This window comes from Salvelinus namaycush, chromosome 4, assembly GCF_016432855.1.
Source record: "Salvelinus namaycush isolate Seneca chromosome 4, SaNama_1.0, whole genome shotgun sequence".
NCBI lineage: Eukaryota > Metazoa > Chordata > Actinopteri > Salmoniformes > Salmonidae > Salvelinus > Salvelinus namaycush.
In genome coordinates this window covers 63,465,653-63,484,057 of record NC_052310.1, presented here as the reverse complement: position 1 = coordinate 63,484,057, position 18,405 = coordinate 63,465,653, and the positions used below count along the sequence as shown (strand labels likewise).

General features: G+C 43.2%; 1 protein-coding gene across 1 annotated transcript in view; it reads left to right on the top strand.

Annotated features, from left to right (window-relative positions):
* Positions 1-18,405, top strand: part of LOC120046717 (E3 ubiquitin-protein ligase MARCHF8-like) — a 126,447-nt gene that overhangs the window by 27,362 nt on the left and 80,680 nt on the right. The window contains exon 2 of the mRNA XM_038992162.1: positions 2,164-2,353. Coding sequence (XP_038848090.1) covers positions 2,258-2,353 — 96 coding nt within the window. The 5' untranslated portion in view covers positions 2,164-2,257. The remainder of the gene's footprint in view (positions 1-2,163; positions 2,354-18,405) is intronic.

The window sequence follows — 18,405 nt, the reverse complement described above, 5'->3', positions numbered from 1 at the left end:
GTACAGGAGGGGACTGAGCATGCACCCTTGTGGGGCCCCAGTGTTGAGGATCAGCGGGGTGGAGGTGTGGTTTCCTACCTTCACCACCTGGGGTGAAATGACGTCTGTGCCAAGTGGGAATGGTGTATGAATCATTAGACTCAAGCAGTGTGGGTGACTGTGCGTGCTGACAGAAATCAGAGCCCACTCGCACTCTCTTTTGTGTGTTTCAGCATGTTATTGTAAAACCGAACAAGCCTCCAGTCATAATGACCTCTGTAGCTGGTGCCATGGCAACAAGGTTAATTTCTGACCGATCAGACCTTTTCAGGAAGTTATTGATTGGCCAGATGGTTACCGAAACAGTGATGGCCCAGACATATACAGTATCATTGATTGTCCAGAACGTAAATGTAACCCACATGGAGTTGAAATATTTAGTACAATCTCTATTTTAGGCCCCACCTACAGGCCTAAAGATTAGTTTAGAACCAGGCTTACTTCTGTAAAGGCTTCAGTCCTCTGCTTGTTCAGTTGGCTATATTGGTGAAGTAATAGCTACAGTATATTGATTAAGGCCTGTTCTTTTGCAGATAATTCAAATTGTATGAGTACATTATCTTTCTAGCAGATTCTGTTCAACTATAAATTGTTATCTAGTGATAAGCAAGCGATATGTGAAGTAGGGCTAGGGCCAACACGTGTGTGTATATCTCATAATGCTGCTGGGGTCTACAGCGGTCCAAACAGAGGTGAAACAAAATGGCAGTACTGCCTACAAACACATGACCTTGTCCCTGTATCTGCATAAAGCCTGGCTTTGTGTGTGTGTGTGTGTGTGTGTGTGTGTGTGTGTAGGATGGTGAAGGCTGGGTCAGTGTCCATGTAGCACTAGTGTGTAGGGGAAACAGTGGTTTGTGCAGACATTTCTCTGGACTCACTGTCTCACACTGGAGATAAGCTCATAAGCAATTGCATGTTGGAGGTCTCTCTTTCACTGTCTATCTTTTTCTTTCTCTCTATCCCTCTCCATCTCTCCACCCTCCTTCACTCTGCCCCATCTCTCTTTCTCTGTCTCCCTCTCTCCTGCTCTCCTTCTCTCTCATTACATAATGGAAAGCCTTTCCTTAATGGAAAGCCCTGGTATGTAATTCATCTGTCTGTGATGGTATCAGGTCCCCTTGTTAGTCTCCCTGTGTCTTGTCCTCACTGTCTATAATGTCCTTGGGATCTGAGGAAGAGATTACCAGAAACCCCTATAGTCCCCTGAGATATCCCTAACCTTTACTGAGAGAGAACCCACCTCTACTTCCAGACAGCACTAGATTAGTGATGCATCAATACCCCTCATCCTCACCATCTTCCTGTCTTCTACCTCTTCCCTCCCTCCCTGTTGTTGTGTTATCATGGTGCTGCACTTTGTGACAACTACTGTTGTCAAAAGGGGTATATAAAATACATTTGATTTGATTGACCATGGTTCAGCCTTCACAGCACAAGGCAATGTTTATTGAACTTACAGAAGGCGTTATGTTATCCCAAACTAAATATTATTATTTGTGTTTACCCTTTATTTAATTTGGCAAGTCAGTTAAGAACAAATTCTTATTATAAGTGTTGATATTAGTTGGTAGGGGTCTTGAATTCAACATTATTGTGTTTTAATGTTTTTATAATGCCTTTTAAGACTTTTTCTGGGTGATGTTTAGTGCTCATGGGTCCTTTAACATGGAAATGACCTCTGTGGTGGACATTGTTATATACATATCGTTCTATTTGTCGTCATCGCATCAATTCAGGCAATTTATCGCAATATAGATTTTTGTCCGTATCACCCAGCTCTAATTCAGACCTTTGTCAATGTGGACAGTCAGTGTGTTATGTTCTATTCAGACCGTGGTTCATTCTCTCCCTCTCGATCAATGTGCTATTATTCTATTTTCAGACAATAGTTTTTATAGACTTCACAGCATGGGCTGTTCCGACTCTTTTCTCTGTCAATGTGTTATCATCACTCTGATTAGCCACCCACAGTTCCAGAACCAGACCAGTCATACTGTTGGAGAAAAGAAAATGTCTACAAAAAAATAAATGCATATCTTGTGAAAATAAATGTGAGTAGTGTTATTTATGTGCTGTATGTCTAAACCTGTATCTCCTCTTTCTACTTATTCTCCTCTCCAGAGCAGTGTAGCCTGGGAGTAGCGATTCAGCCCGTCATGCCAGCGAGACAGGAAGTGTGTGTGTGAGCCCGACCAGTCCGGTGGGCTGCGCGGGGATGAACATGCCACTGCACCAGATCTCTGTCATCCCCCGTGATGTCACTTCCTCCCGGGTCAGCGGCAGTGGAAAGTCCAAGGACAAGGACAAACAGGTAGGGTCAAAGATCATGGTCTTCTAGTGGGGTGTTTTGGAGGGGGACACCGTTTGGTATGACATGCTTTTTGGCAGGATGACACACTTTCTTAAACAGACTAATGGCAAGATCCATTGTGGCCCACACCTTGTCATGTTTTAATACCGGTTTGGTGTAGCTGTGATTCCAGGAACTCCACGAAGACAGATTGGGGTGTGTGTGTGAGTAGAGAACAGATCACAGTAAAGTCCCCACTGCTAAGCTGAAGTGGTTTAATATGGAGAAGCTTTCAGTTTGTGGACGGTTTTGTGCTACTATGCTGAGTTGGACGGTCACAGTAGGATGTGTGTAGTGTGTTGCTTGCCATTTTGTGGACGGTACTACGCAGCGCACAGACCCCCTCGCTCACTCAACTTTATGGAGATACATTGAGTTTTCTTGTAGGCCTTTTTTTGCGGGGAAACTGTGAAGCCAGCTGTGGAGCCTATTTCCTGTTTCTGTTTATGAGTCTTTTATTGAAGAATGTGAAATTTTGTGTCTGTTAGCTGCTTTTCATTAAATCAAGCATAGCTGTTCTTAATATGGCCTAAAATACATGTGTTCATATGGGCAGAAATGATCTACAGGCTATAGCATACTGAATTTTGTTCAGTAATGAAAATAAAACATTTTAATGCAGAAAAAATGGATCTGGTAAAAAGCCAACATTTGGAGGTTTCAATAAAAATAAATACTCTGTCACATGACTATAGAAATGGAAACATTGTGATTTTAGAGACACAAAGTAACAATAGCCTATGATTAAAGGGTTAGTCTATAATGGGCTCTCACTATCATTATCATTATTCACATCGTTCCAATTCAATCAAGTCACAATTATCAGCTTTGGTATTGACATCAGTGAGCAGGCTTTCAGAGAGAGGAGAGACACATGGGTAGGCCTACCTACTGAAAGCAAAAATTATAATGAAATTCAGACCACAGAAATCCAATGTTTATATAAAATATCTGCCTTTTACCCTACATTTAACAGTCTAATAAGTCAATTTAATATAGGAAAACATCACAAAATCCATTTGGCCTGTGTCGTTTCATTGAGTCTCATTATGATATGGAAAACGTAGCCTATTTCAAAACAACAGAATACCATATTTTGAGTTTACTGTATAGGCCATTATATAAAATATTAATCCGAGGTACAACTTTAAGGCAAAGACATCTTTTAAAACTTTTTTGATATTCACCTCATGTCTTTATAATTTGAATGAAAATGTAGTCTATTTTGTTTTGAAATCACTAACGTTATTTGTACATCTCTCCAATTTGTTCCCACTTTCAATCAAAAAATATGCATGAGAAATTCACAAGACTATAACATTGGAATGTTGTAAAGTGCCACCCAACCCTGGCTTGAGGACACTTCGGTGAAGCCATTGAATAAAATGCATTACAAGAAAATAAAGCTCTTTTGCTTTTGAACCTGTTTAAAAATGCTATAGGCCAACATTTTTACCCTGTATAGTTTGGACTATCCTTTTCGTAACGTATGAGACATTCTAGAAAAACCTTGCGTGCTATCACAACAGCTGTTCACTTTACTGTCATTTTGGAAATCATTTTCTGAATCAGATGATGATTTGTTGAAACGGGGTTCAAGTTCGATGTCTAATTTCACAGATAAATGCTTACTATATTGATAGGCAAACAACACTGCCATTAATACAAGGATCGAAAAGTGTTTTATTTCAGCACGATTTTGGACAAGTAAAATGTTTTAGAATGTATTGACATTTTACATTTCCATGAGGCCCAAAATACAGTTCTAGTTTCAGGAGGTCATACTTAAATGTAAAATAATAATATGCACACAAACTAAAGAAAACTATTTTAGTATTTTTTAACTGAATGAATGCAAATGTACGCCGTATGCTGCTAATTAACAATAACTATGTCCAATTGATTACCTTTGAAACTATCCTCTTTGAACTGCCAGATCTGAATAAATGGTTTGGTTGGATGGCTTCAATAGTCCAGCAATCGAATTGCAAATCGTTCATATGCTAATAATCTTATGCTAATAATCCAAATATTCTGCTTAAAAAGATCTTGCACTGCTACCCTCAGCATTCGTTATTCTTACACGGAACCCATACCGGCTGCGCGCGTGCGACATCGTGCATAAATATATTTTGTCCCCCTACACCAAACGCGATCACGACACGCAGGTTAAAATATCAAAACAAACTCTGAACCAATGACATTAATTTGGGGACAGGTTGAAAAGCATTAAACATTTACGGCAATTTAGCTAGTTAGCTTGCACTTGCTAGCTAATTTCTCCTATTTAGCTAGCTTGCTGTTGCTAGCTAATTTGTCCTGGGATATAAACATTAGGTTGTTATTTTACCTGAAAATGCACAAGGTCCTCTACTCCGAAAATTAATCCACACATAAAACGGTCAACCAAATCGTTTCTCGTCATCTCTCCTCCTTCCAGGCTTTTTCATCTTTGAACTTATATGGTGATTGGCATCTAAACTTTCGTAGTATTACCACAACTACCGGCAAAACAGTTTGTCTTTCAATCACCCACCTGGGTATAATAATATAACCAATGATAATATAACCAATGAGGAGATGGCACATGGGTACCTGCTTCTATAAACCAATGAAGAGATGGGAGAGGCAGGACTTGCAGCACGATCTGCGTCAGAAATAAGAATGACTGCTATTTTAGCCCTTGGCAACGCAGACGCTCGTTGACGTGCACGAGCAGTGTGGGTGAAATAATTGAATAACACAGATTCCTAAATTTACACGACGCGAGCGGTTTGGTCAGCCTATTAGAGGAGGTCAGAACAAGCAATGGAACCTGAATTTATCCTCTCTGTGCGTCTTCTACTTCCGGCGCCGACAGAGATGGCCGCCTCGCTTCGCGTTCCTAGGAAACTATGCAGTATTTTGTTTTTTTATGTGTTATTTCTTACATTGGTACCCCAGGTAATCTTAGGTTTCATTACATACAGTCGGGAGGAACTACTGAATATAAGAGCAACGTCCACTCACCGTCATTACAACCAGAAATATGACTCTCCCGAAGCGGATCCTGTGTTTTGCCTTCCCTCCAGTACAATGGATCTGATCCCAGCTGGCGACCCTAAACAACGACGCCGTAAAAGGGGCAAACGAAGCGGTCTTCTGGTCAGGCTTCGGAGACGGGCACATTGCGCTCCACTCGCTAGCATACTACTCGCCAATGTCCAGTCTCTTGACAACAAGGTTGATGAAATCCGAGCAAGGGTAACATTCCAGAGAGACATCAGAGACTGTAACGTTCTTTGCTTCACGGAAACATGGCTCACTCGAGAGACGCTAACGGAGTCGGTGCAGCCAGCTGGTTTCTTCACGCATCGCGCCGACAGAAACAAACATCTGTCTGGTAAGAAGAGGGGCGGGGGGGGTATGCCTTATGATTAACGAGACGTGGTGTGATCATAACAACATACAGGAACTCAAGTCATTCTGTTCACCTGATTTAGAATTCCTCACAATCAAATGTCGCCCGCATTATCTACCAAGGGAATTCTCTTAGATTATAATCACAGCCGTATATATTCCCCCCCAAGCAGACACATCGATGGCCCTGAACGAACTTTATCTGACTCTTTGTAAACTGGAAACCACACACCCTGAGGCTGCATTCATCGTAGCTGGGGATTTTAACAAGGCTAATCTGAAAACAAAACTCCCTAAATTCTATCAGCATATCGATTGTGCTACCAGGGCTGGTAAAACCTTGGATCATTGTTATACTAACTTCCGCGACGCATATAAGGCCCTCCCCCGCCCTCCTTTCGGAAAAGCTGACCACGACTCCATTTTGTTGCTTCCAGCCTACAAACAGAAACTGAAACAGCAAGCTCCCGCGCTCAGGTCTGTTCAACGCTGGTCCGACCAATCTGATTCCACGCTTCAAGACTGCTTCGATCACGTGGATTGGGATATGTTCCGTATTGCGTCCAACAACAACATTGACGAATACGCTGATTCGGTGAGCGAGTTCATTAGAAAGTGCATTGACGATGTCGTACCCACAGCAACGATTAAAACATTCCCAAACCAGAAACCGTGGATTGATGGCAGCATTCGCGTGAAACTGAAAGCGCGAACCACTGCTTTTAATCGGGGCAAGGTGACCGGAAACATGACCGAATACAAACAGTGTAGCTATTCCCTCCGCAAGGCAATCAAACAAGCTAAGTGCCAGTATAGAGACAAAGTAGAGTCGCAATTCAACAGCTCAGACACAAGAGGTATGTGGCAGGGTCTACAGTCAATCACGGATTACAAAAAGAAAACCAGCCCCGTCGCGGACCAGGATGTCTTGCTCCCAGACAGACTAAATAACTTTTTTGCTCGCTTTGAGGACAATACAGTGCCACTGACACGGCCCGCTACCAAAACCTGCGGGCTCTCCTTCACTGCAGCCGAGTTGAGTAAAACATTTAAACGTGTTAACTCTCGCAAGGCTGCAGGCCCAGACGGCATTCCCAGCCGCGTCCTCAGAGCATGCGCAGACCAGCTGGCTGGTGTGTTTAAGGACATATTCAATCAATCCTTATCCCAGTCTGCTGTTCCCACATGCTTCAAGAGGGCCACCATTGTTCCTGTTCCCAAGAAAGCTAAGGTAACTGAGCTAAACGACTACCGCCCCGTAGCACTCACTTCCGTCATCATGAAGTGCTTTGAGAGACTAGTCAAGGACCATATCACCTCCACCCTACCTGACACCCTAGACCCACTCCAATTTGCTTACCGACCCAATAGATCCACAGACGACGCAATCGCAACCACACTGCACACTGCCCTAACCCATCTGGACAAGAGGAATACCTATGTGAGAATGCTGTTCATCGACTACAGCTCAGCATTTAACACCATAGTACCCTCCAAACTCGTCATCAAGCTCGAGACCCTGGGTCTCGACCCCGCCCTGTGCAACTGGGTCCTGGACTTCCTGACGGGCCGCCCCCAGGTGGTGAGGGTAGGAAACAACATCTCCACACCGCTGATCCTCAACACTGGGGCCCCACAAGGGTGCGTTCTGAGCCCTCTCCTGTACTCCCTGTTCACCCACGACTGCGTGGCCATGCACGCCTCCAACTCAATCATCAAGTTTGCGGACGACACTACAGTGGTAGGCTTGATTACCAACAACGACGAGACGGCCTACAGGGAGGAGGTGAGGGCCCTCGGAGTGTGGTGTCAGGAAAATAACCTCACACTCAACGTCAACAAAACAAAGGAGATGATTGTGGACTTCAGGAAACAGCAGAGGGAGCACCCCCCTATCCACATCGACGGGACAGTAGTGGAGAAGGTGGAAAGTTTTAAGTTCCTCGGTGTACACATCACGGACAAACTGAATTGGTCCACCCACACAGACAGCGTTGTGAAGAAGGCGCAGCAGCGCCTCTTCAACCTCAGGAGGCTGAAGAAATTCGGCTTGTCACCAAAAGCACTCACAAACTTCTACAGATGCACAATCGAGAGCATCCTGTCGGGCTGTATCACCGCCTGGTACGGCAACTGCTCCGCCCACAACCGTAAGGCTCTCCAGAGGGTAGTGAGGTCTGCACATCGCATCACCGGGGGCAAACTACCTGCCCTCCAGGACACCTACACCACCCGATGTCACAGGAAGGCCATAAAGATCATCAAGGACAACAACCACCCGAGCCACTGCCTGTTCACCCCGCTATCATCCAGAAGGCGACGTCAGTACAGGTGCATCAAAACAGGGACCGAGAGACTGAAAAACAGCTTCTATCTCAAGGCCATCAGACTGTTAAACAGCCACCACTAACATTTAGTGGCCGCTGCCAACATACTGACTCAACTCCAGCCACTTTAATAATAGGAATTGATGGAAATGATGTAAAAATGTATCACTAGCCACTTTAAACAATGCCACTTAATATAATGTTTACATACCCTACATTACTCATCTCATATGTATATACTGTACTCTATATCATCTACTGCATCTTACCATCTTTATGTAATACATGTATCACTAGCCACTTTAAACTATGCCACTTTATGTTTATATACCCTACATTACTCATCTCATATGTATAGACTGTACTCTATACCATCTACTGCATCTTGCCTATGCCGTTCTGTACCATCACTCATTCATATATCTTTATGTACATATTCTTTATCCCTTTACACTTGTGTGTATAAGGTAGTAGTTGTGGAATTGTTAGGTTAGATTACTTGTTGGTTATTACTGCATTGTCGGAACTATAAGCACAAGCATTTCGCTACACTCGCATTAACATCTTTTAACCATGTGTATGTGACAAATAAAATTGGATTTGATTTGATTTGAAATATTATCCTGGTGAATGAAGGCTACACCTACAGATGGGAACGACAGCCACAAATAAGTTATTCTGGAAGTGCACCGAATATGATGCTTTCAAATGCCGTGGTCGCATAACCCTCACTGATGGGGTTATTTCCAAGTTATATGGAGAACACAACGATATCCCAGACAATGCTCTGAAAGGTGATGAATGGCCTGAAGGAGAGAAGCCTGAAGACCCAGGAAGAAACTGACCAAGTTGTGACTGACTTTGAGCCAGCTGCTTTTAAAGCCTTTATGAAGGTGCTTCCTGGGACTCACAACTGGGGTTGCTTCTTTCACATGAAACAGGCCATTTGGTGAAAAATACAAATGCTTCCCATAGTGCGACAAAAATACTTGAACAGCACCGACTACGCCCAAGAGATCAGGAAGCTTGGTGTGTTCGCATTCGTCCCACCCTTTCAATGACTCCAAATCCTTATGTATGAGACCAGACCACTAAGCACATTCTTGGACAATTTGTTTATGAACTTGTTTCTATAGCACTGCATTGTCATGTGGCATACTCTTATTTTGTTGTATTTTTAGGTTATTTGAAATAAATGTTTTAGGCGCACTTATTTTTAAACCTATTATTTTTGCCTAGCTTTTTCGTTGATAAACAAATGTTTTATAGTGAATGGTTGGTGTTAATGGATGGTGTAAAAACTAGATTAAACGAAAATACATTTATATACAATATTCAATATTCTGCAATATTCAATATTCTTCATTTATTTATTTAACACATTTATTTTAGTCCATAATTGAACCAATTTCTGTAGCCTAGACATACACTACATGACCCAAAGTATGTGGACACCTGCTCGTTAAACATCTCTTTCCAAAATCATGGGCATTAATATGGAGTTGGTCCCCCTTTGCTGCTATAACAGCCTCCACTCTTCTGGGAAGGCTTTCCACTAGATGTTGGAACACTGCTGCGGGGACTTGCTTACAAGAACATTAGTGAGGTCGGGGACTCGCAGTAGGCGTTCTAATTCATCCCAAAGGTGTTTGATGGGTTGAGGTCAGGGCTCTGTGCAGGCCAGTCAAGTTCTTCCACGCCGATCTCAACAAACCATTTATGTATGGACCTCGCTTTGTGCACGGGAGCATTGTCATGCTGAAACAGGAAAGGGCCTTCTCCAAACTGTTACCACGAAGTTGGAAGCACAGAATCGTCTTGAATGTTGTATGCTGTAGTGTTAAGATTTCCCTTCACTGGAACTAAGGAGCTTAGCCCGAACCATAAAAAAAACTGCCCCAGACAATTATTCCTCCTCCAACAAACTTTACATTTGGCACTATGCATTTGGGCAGGTAGCGTTCTCCTGGCATCCGCCAAACTGAGATTAGTCCGTCGGACTGCCAGATGGTGAAGAGTGATTCATCACTCCAGAGAACGCGGCGGCGAGCTTTACACCATTCCAGCCGATGCTTGACATTGCACGGGTTGCGTGCGGCTGCTCGGCCATGGAAACCCATTTCATGAAGCTCCCGACGAACAGTTCTTGTGCTGACGTTACTTCCAGAGGCAGTTTGGAACTCCGTAGTGAGTGTTGCAACTGAGGACAGATATTTTTACGCGCTTCAGTACTCGGAAGTCCCGTTCTGTGAGCTTGTGTGGCCTACCACTTCGCGGCTGAGCCGTTGTTGCTCTTAGACGTTTCCACTTAACAATAGCTGCACTTACAGTTGAGTGGGGCAGCTCTAGCAGGGAAGAAATTTGATGAACTGACTTGTTTGAAAGGTGGCATCCTATGACTGTGCCACGTTGAAAGTCACTGAGCTCTTCAGTATGGGCCATTCTACTGACAATGTTTCTCTATGGAGATTACATGGCTGTGTGCTCGATTTTATACACCTGTCAGCAACGGGTGTGGCTGAAATAGCTGAATCCACTAATTTGAACGGGTGTCCAAATACTTTTGTATTATATAGTGTTCTTGTGCGTCTGCCTGTGTCTGTGTGTATAGAGGCTCCACTGTTATTAAGCTGAAGTGGTTTAATACGGAGAAGCTTTCAGTTTGTAGTCGTTTTCGTGCTACTATGCTGAGCCATAAGGTCACACGGGAGGATGAGTGTGTGTATGTCTCTCTTTTATCTCTTTTTTTACACGCAGGGTGTATGTGTGTGTTTGTTTGTGTGTGTGTGAACGGCTGGCAGTAGTGGTCAGCTGTAGATCTGCTAAACAAAGCGTTGTGCTGTCAACATGTCTTTCTGTCTGTCTGTCTGGTGTCTGTCTTCTTACCAACAAAATACTCAATAACACGGTCTATTGTTTATCAGGGTCTGAATACCTCAGCATGTCAACACAGGTGTTCACAAGAGCCCACTAAACCTGTACATATGGTGGACTTGACTTAGCCTGATTTAGCTGCAGACACTTTCAGATTGAAGAGTCCATAATAGTTTGTGAATTAAGATGGCTGCAGTCATTCAGTAAGTTACGTACTATATCCATGCTTTGTCTGCATCCTTGACAGAGGATATGCTCTAATTGGCCTACTTCTCTCTGTTGTTCTGTTATTTGCTAACATCCCTCCTTCCATCCCTCTGCTCTGCACCAATCCCTCTCTCCCTGTGGCTAAGATCCGTTTATTCCTCTCAGGGATGGAGGGATAAATGGAGGTGATTCCTCTCCTCCCTCTGGATCCATCGGAGGAGTGGAGGAGAGGGGGATGGAGCGGAGGAGAGAAATAGCTATTGCTTACCCTGCATTCTGATTAGCGGAAGTGTGTGTGTTTGTTTGTGTTTGAGTGTGGTTGCGCCTGCCGTTTAGTCAGAGTGCAGCCCATCTGTCCGAAACAGACACACCTCGTCTTTTAGTGCCTCCAAAAAAAAGAGAAGGGGGGGAGAGAGGGAGCATTTGCCTCTATTTAGAACTCTGTGTTAGTCAGCTGCTTCCTCAGAAAGAAACTCTCAACGCTTTTCAAATGCTCAATAAATAATTTATTCTCAGTCTCTCTTATCTATTTCTTTTTAAAACACACACACACATACACACACACATACACACAGACTGTCTCTCACATATCTGAGTAAATCCACTGTGTTAACACTGTATCCATATGAAATTGTGTTTGGGAAAAATATGCCTCTGAAACAAATTGAAGCAACACATTGTGAGACACAAAGTTATACAGTTAGGTTGCATTCCAAATGCCACCCTATTCCCTCCCATAGGGCTCTGGTGAAAAGTACTGCACTATATAAAGAACAAGGTGCCATTTGGGACACAGACAAAATGCTTACGTATGTGCCCTTCCCAACAATGCAGAGAGAGAGCGTGATCACACAGTTGTTCGGAACAGCTGGTGCTCTCATGCATAGTTCAGTGTTGCTTGCCTCGACACGAGCATAGAAGACATTTAGCTGGTGTGGTAGGCTCGTGTCACTAGTCAGCTCGCGGCTGGGTTTCCCTTCCTAAGATCGAATCGTACTACACCGGCTCCGACGCTCGTCGGATGTGGCAGGGCTTGCAAACTATTACAGACTACAAAGGGAAGCACAGCTGAGAGCTGCCCAGTGACACGAGCCTACCAGACAAGCTAAATAACTCATATGCTCACTTCGAGACAAGTAACACTGAAACATGCATGAGAGCATCAGCTGTTCCGGATGACTGTATAATCAGGCTCTCCGCAACCGATGTGAGTAAGACCTTCAAACAGGTCAACATTCACAAGGCCGCAGAGCCAGACGGATTAACAGGACGTGTACTCCGAGCATGCGCCGACCAACTGGCAAGTGTCTTCACTGACATTTTCAACCTCTCCCTGTCCGAGTCTGTAATACCAACATGTTTCAAGCAGATCACCAGCATTTTCTTCTTTGCTTATGGGCTTATACAGTTGGTTGAGAGCGGTCTTAGTGCCAGCTTCGTTCTGTGGTGGTAAATAGACAGATACAAATAATATAGATGAGAACTCTCTTGGTTGATAGTGTGGTCTACAGCTTATCATAAGGTACTCTACCCCAGGCAAGCAATACCTCGAGACTCCTTTAATATTAGACATTGCACACCAGCTGTTATTGACAAATAGACACACACCGCCACCCCTCGTCTTACCAGAGGTAGCATCTCTGTTCTGCCGGTGCATGGAAAATTCCGCTAGCTCTATATTGTCCATATCGTTGTTCAGCCACGTCTCGGTGAAAAATAAGATGTTTGTTTTTAATGTCCCGTTGGTAGGATAATCTAATCATAGGTCATCAATTTTATTTTCCAATGATTGCACGTTAGCAAGAAGAACGGATGGCAGTGGGAGTTTACCCACTCGCCTACGGATTCTTCGAAGGCTGCCCGATCTGCGGCTCCTTTTCCTGGGTCTTTTCTTCACGCAAAAGGTGGGGATCTGGGCCTGTTCCAGTGAAAGCAGGATATCCTTCTCGTCTGACTCGTTAAAGGAAAAAGTTTCTTCCAGTCCTCGGTGAGTAATCGCTGTTCTGATGTCCACAAGTTATTTTCGGTCATAAGAGACAGTAACAGCAACATTATGTAAACAATAAGGTTAAAAGGAGGCCAGAGACCTGACCATGTGGTGCAAGGACAACAACCTCTCCTTCAACGTGATCAAGACAAAGGAGATGATTGTGGACTACAAGAAAAGGAGGGTTGAGCACGCCCAATCGCGACAGAGCCTGGACTCTAAACCAGAGCCTGGACTCTAAACCAAAATCTCTAGAGGCACAGCTAGCGACCACTGCGCCACTCGGGAGGCCCCGTAGTGGGATTTCTTATAAGCGTCTGGATTAGTGTCCCGCTACTTGAACGCGGCCGCTGTAGCATTTAGCTCAGTGCGGATGTTGCCTGTGATCCATGGCTTCTGGTTGGGTTATGTACGCACAGTCACTGTGGGGATGGCATTGTCAATGTGCATATTGAATCAATCCCTTTACCACCCATGGGGTGGCACACAATTGGCCCAGCGTCGTACGGGTTAGGGGAGGGTTTGGCCGGTATGGATGTCCTTGTCCCATCACGCACTAGCGACTCCTGTGGCGGGCCGGGCGCAGTGCACGCTGACACGGTCGCCAGGTTCATGGTGTTTCCTCCGACACATTGGTGCGGCTGGCTTCCGGGTTAAGTGGGCATTGTGTCAAGAAGCAGTGCGGCCCTCGACCCGAGGCTCTGTGCGGCTCTCGACCTTCGCCTCTCTCTCGAGTCCGTACGGGAGTTGCAGCGATGAGACAAGACTGTAACTACCAATTGGATACCATGAAATTGGGGAGAAAAAGGGGTAAAAGTAAAAAAGTTTAAAAAAGTAAAAAAAAAAAAAAAGAAATCCCGCTACGGGCAATGCAAATTGTCTGGGTAGCCATTTGATTAGCTGTTCAGGAGTCTTATGGCTTGGGGGTAGAAGCTATTTAGGATCCTCTTGGACCTAGACTTGGCGCTCCGGTACCGCTTGCCATGCGGTAGCAGAGAGAACAGTCTATGACTAGGTTGGCTGGAGTCTTTCACAATTTTTAGGGCCTTCCTCTGACACCGCCTGGTGTAGAGGTCCTGGATGGCAGGTAGCATAGCCCCAGTGATGTACTGGGCCGTATTCACTACCCTCTATAGTGCCTTGCGGTCAGAGGCTGAGCAATTGCCGTACCAGGCAGTGATGCAACCAGCCAGGATGCTCTCGATGTTACAGCTGTAGAACCTTTTGAGGATCTCAGGACCCATGCCAAATATTTTTATTTTCTTGAGGGGAATAGGCTTTGTCGTGCCCTCTTCATGACTGTCTTGGTGTGTTTGGACCATGTTAGTTTGTTGTTGATGTGGACACCAAGGAACTTGAAGCTCTCAACCTGCTCCACTGCAGCCCCGTCGATGAGAATTGGTGCACAAAAGGCACTCATTTTGTGGAACGACCCCTATAGTGTTGAAAATTAGCCGGCTGGCTAAATCCGGGACTTTTACTGGAATGTTGATTTACTGTGTGTATTTTCCCTGAAAAAATAAACGTAATAAAGTAAAGTAAAGTGCGGCCCCTGGTCGTAGTGCACTATCTAGTGAAGCTCATCAAATCAGAGTTAATTGGTCGCGTATACAGTTTAACAGATGTCATAGCGGGTGCAGTGAAATGCTTGTGTTACTAGCTCCTAATGTCAGGTACACAAATAATCAAAAACAAGAAATCACAAATGTCAGAACGAATCCAATTAACAACCCAAATATACTGTATCCATAATCCAAACACAATCTATGGGTATATACACCAAAAATATATACTAAGATTGATATGTACAGCAGTAGATATATTACAGTGAGCAAACAGGATGCATGTTTTGGAATATTTGTATTCTGAACAGGCTTCTTTCTTTTCACTCTGTCATTTAAATTAGTATTGTGGAGTAACTACAATGTTGTTGATCCATCCTCATTTTTCTCTTATCACAGCCATTAAACTCTGTAACTGTTCTAATGTCACCATTGGCCTCATGGTGAAATCCCTGAGAGCTTTTCTTTCCGTTTGGAAAGATGCCTGTATATTTGTAGTGACTGAGTCTATTGGTACACCATCCAAAGGGTAATTATTAACTTCACCATGCTCAAATTGATATTCAAGGTCTGCTTTTCTTTCCCGTATCTACCAATAGGTTCCCTTCTTTGCGAGGCATTAGAAAACCTTAACCTTACATGTAATTGTATGTGTGGGGTCGTCATTCAAAAATCATGTTGAACACTATTATTGCAGACCTGCAACTTACTAAGCACATTTTTACTTCCGAACTTATTTAGGCTTGCCATAACAAAGGGGTTGAATACTTACTGACTCAAGACATTTCAGCTTTTCATTTTTAATACATTTGTAAAAATGTATAACAACTTAAATCCATTTTGACATTATGGGGTATTGTGTTGTAGGCCAGTGACACAAAATCTCAATTTAATCAATTTAATAAAATAAAAAATCAGGCTGTAACACAACAAAATGTGGAAAAAGTCAAGGGGTGTGAAAACTTTCTGAAGGCACTTTAGGTTTGTTAGTGGTTCTCAAACATTTTTGGGAAATAAAGATTAAGTTGTGGATTGATGAAGTGAAGACCTTGGTCAGCTGGTGGTGTTACTCAGTTGGTGTGTGTGTGTGTGTGTGCTGCTGTGCCACTTGAGATTTGAGAACTCCAAACCATAATGCAACATGCAAAAATATCAAATATTTTACTGAGTTACAGTTCATATAAGGAAATCAGTCAATTGAAATAAATTCATTAGGCCCTAATCTATGGATTTCACATGACTTGGAATACAGATAGCTTAAAACAAAGGTAGGGGTGTGGATCAGAAAACCAGTCAGTATCTGGTGTGACCACCATTGGCCTCATGCAGAGCGACACAGCTCCTTCGCATAGAGTTGATCAGGCTGTTGATTGTGGCCCGTGGAATGTTGTCCCACTCCTCTTCAATGGTTGAGGAACACGCTTTTGTACACGTCGATCCAGAGCATCCCAAACGTGCTCAATGGGTGACAAGTCTGGTGAGTATGCAGGCCATGGAAGAACTGAGACATTTTCAGCTTCCAGGAATTGTGTACAGATCCTTGTGACATTGGGCCATGCATTATCATGCTGAAACATGAGGTGATAGCGGCGGATGAATGGCACGACAATGGGTCTCAGGAACTCGTCACGGTATCTCTGTGCATTCAAATTGCCATCGATAAAATGCAATTGTGTTCGTTGTCCGTAGCTTATGCCTGCACAATCCATAACCCACCGCCACCATTGGGGGGACTCTGTTCACAACATTGACATCAGCAAACTGCTCGCTCACTTTACGCCATACAAGTGGTCTGCGGCAGTGTTGTAAAGTACTTAAGTAAAAATACTTTAAATACTAAAGTCGTTTTTATGGGTATCTGTACTTTACTTTACTATTTATAGTTTTGACAACTTTTACTTTTACTTCACTACATTCCTAAAGAAAATAATGTACTTTTTACTCCGTACATTTTCTCTGACACCCTTAAAGTACTCATTACATTTTGAATGCTTAGCAGGACAGGAAACGGGTCCAGTTCACAGACTTATCAAGAGAGCATCACTGGTCATCCCTACTGCCTCTGATCTGACGGACTTACTAAACACACATGCTTTCTTTTGTAATTTATGTCGGAGTGTTGGAGTGTGCCCCTGGCTAAATAAAAAAATAGTGCCGTCTAGTTTCCTTAATAAAAGGAATTTTAAATGATTTATACTTTTACTTTTTAAATATACTCAAGTATATTTAAAACCAAGTACTTTTAGACTTTTACGCAAGTAGTATTTTACTGGGTGACTTTTACTTGACAAATTGTCTATGAAGGTATCTTTACTTTTACTCAAGTATGACAATTGGGTACTTTTGCAACCACTGGTCTGCGGTTGTGAGGCCGGTTGGACGTACTGCCAAATCTCTAAAAAGACGTTGGAGGTGGCTTATGGTATAGAAACTAACATTAAATTCTCTGGAAACAGCTCTGGTGGAAATTCCTGCATTCAGCATTGCCCAAACCCTCAACTTGAGACATCTTTGACATTGTGTTGTGTGAAAAGCCTGCATTTTAGTGGCCTTTTATTGTCCCCAGCAAAAGGTGCACCTGTGTAATGATCATGCTCTTTATTCAGCTTCTTGATATGCCACACCTGTCAGGTGGATGGATTATCTTGGCAAAGGAGAAATGCTCACAGGGATGTAAACAAATGTATATGGAACATTTTTGGAATCTTTTATTTCACCTCATGAAACATGGGACCAACATTTTATATATGTTATATTTTTGTTCAGTGTACATTTGGAGGAAAGAATATGAAACAGAGAAGCAGAGGGTTCTGACTGACTGGGGCCTTCGGCCGTGCTGGGAATTACTTCACAAATAGGCTGCCTAGGCTTCAGTTGTTTCAGTCTTGAGGTGTGTGTCTGTGTGTGTGTCTGTGTGTGTGTGTGTGTGTGTGTGTGTGTGTGTGTGTGTGTGTGTGTGTGTGTGTGTGTGTGTGTGTGTGTGTGTGTGTGTGTCTGTGTGTCTGTGTGTGTGGTTGACTTCCAGCAGTGGATAACTTGTTGATGCTTGACTATCTCTTGAGACGGCTGGGGACGAGGGCCCAGGGTTCTGGTCAAAAGTAGTGCACTAAATTGGGAATAGGATACCATTTGGGACCTGGCCTCTAACTGAAGTCCCCAGTGCATAGTTCTTGTTTTTAAGATGCATCACTTAATTATAGGACTAAGCGTTGAAAGAAGAAGTGAAGAGTTTATTTCCAAAATGCTATATCCACAATTGTTTTATTTTTTTGTGTGTAATTTATCATCAGAAATTATTATGGGTACCTTCATGTGTAAAATATTTCTGTTTCATTCATAGATTTTAGATGTTTGCAAAACGCTATATACCCATTGTTTAGCTGGAACGGAATGTTTGTATCCTGTATATTTGACTGTGATATGTGGTTGTCTCACCTAGCTATCTTAAGATATCTTAAGGCACTTTCTGTAAGTCGCTCTGGATAAGAGCATCTGCTAAATGGCTAAAATGTTAAATGTAAATGTTTATATGCAGGTCTCATACTATATTGAATTATTTTAGCTGTAAAAACATTCTATTGATGTCACAAATGTATCATATTACACATTTCTTTATTAAAAATGTAGTTACTACATTTGACTGTGGAAAACTGAGTA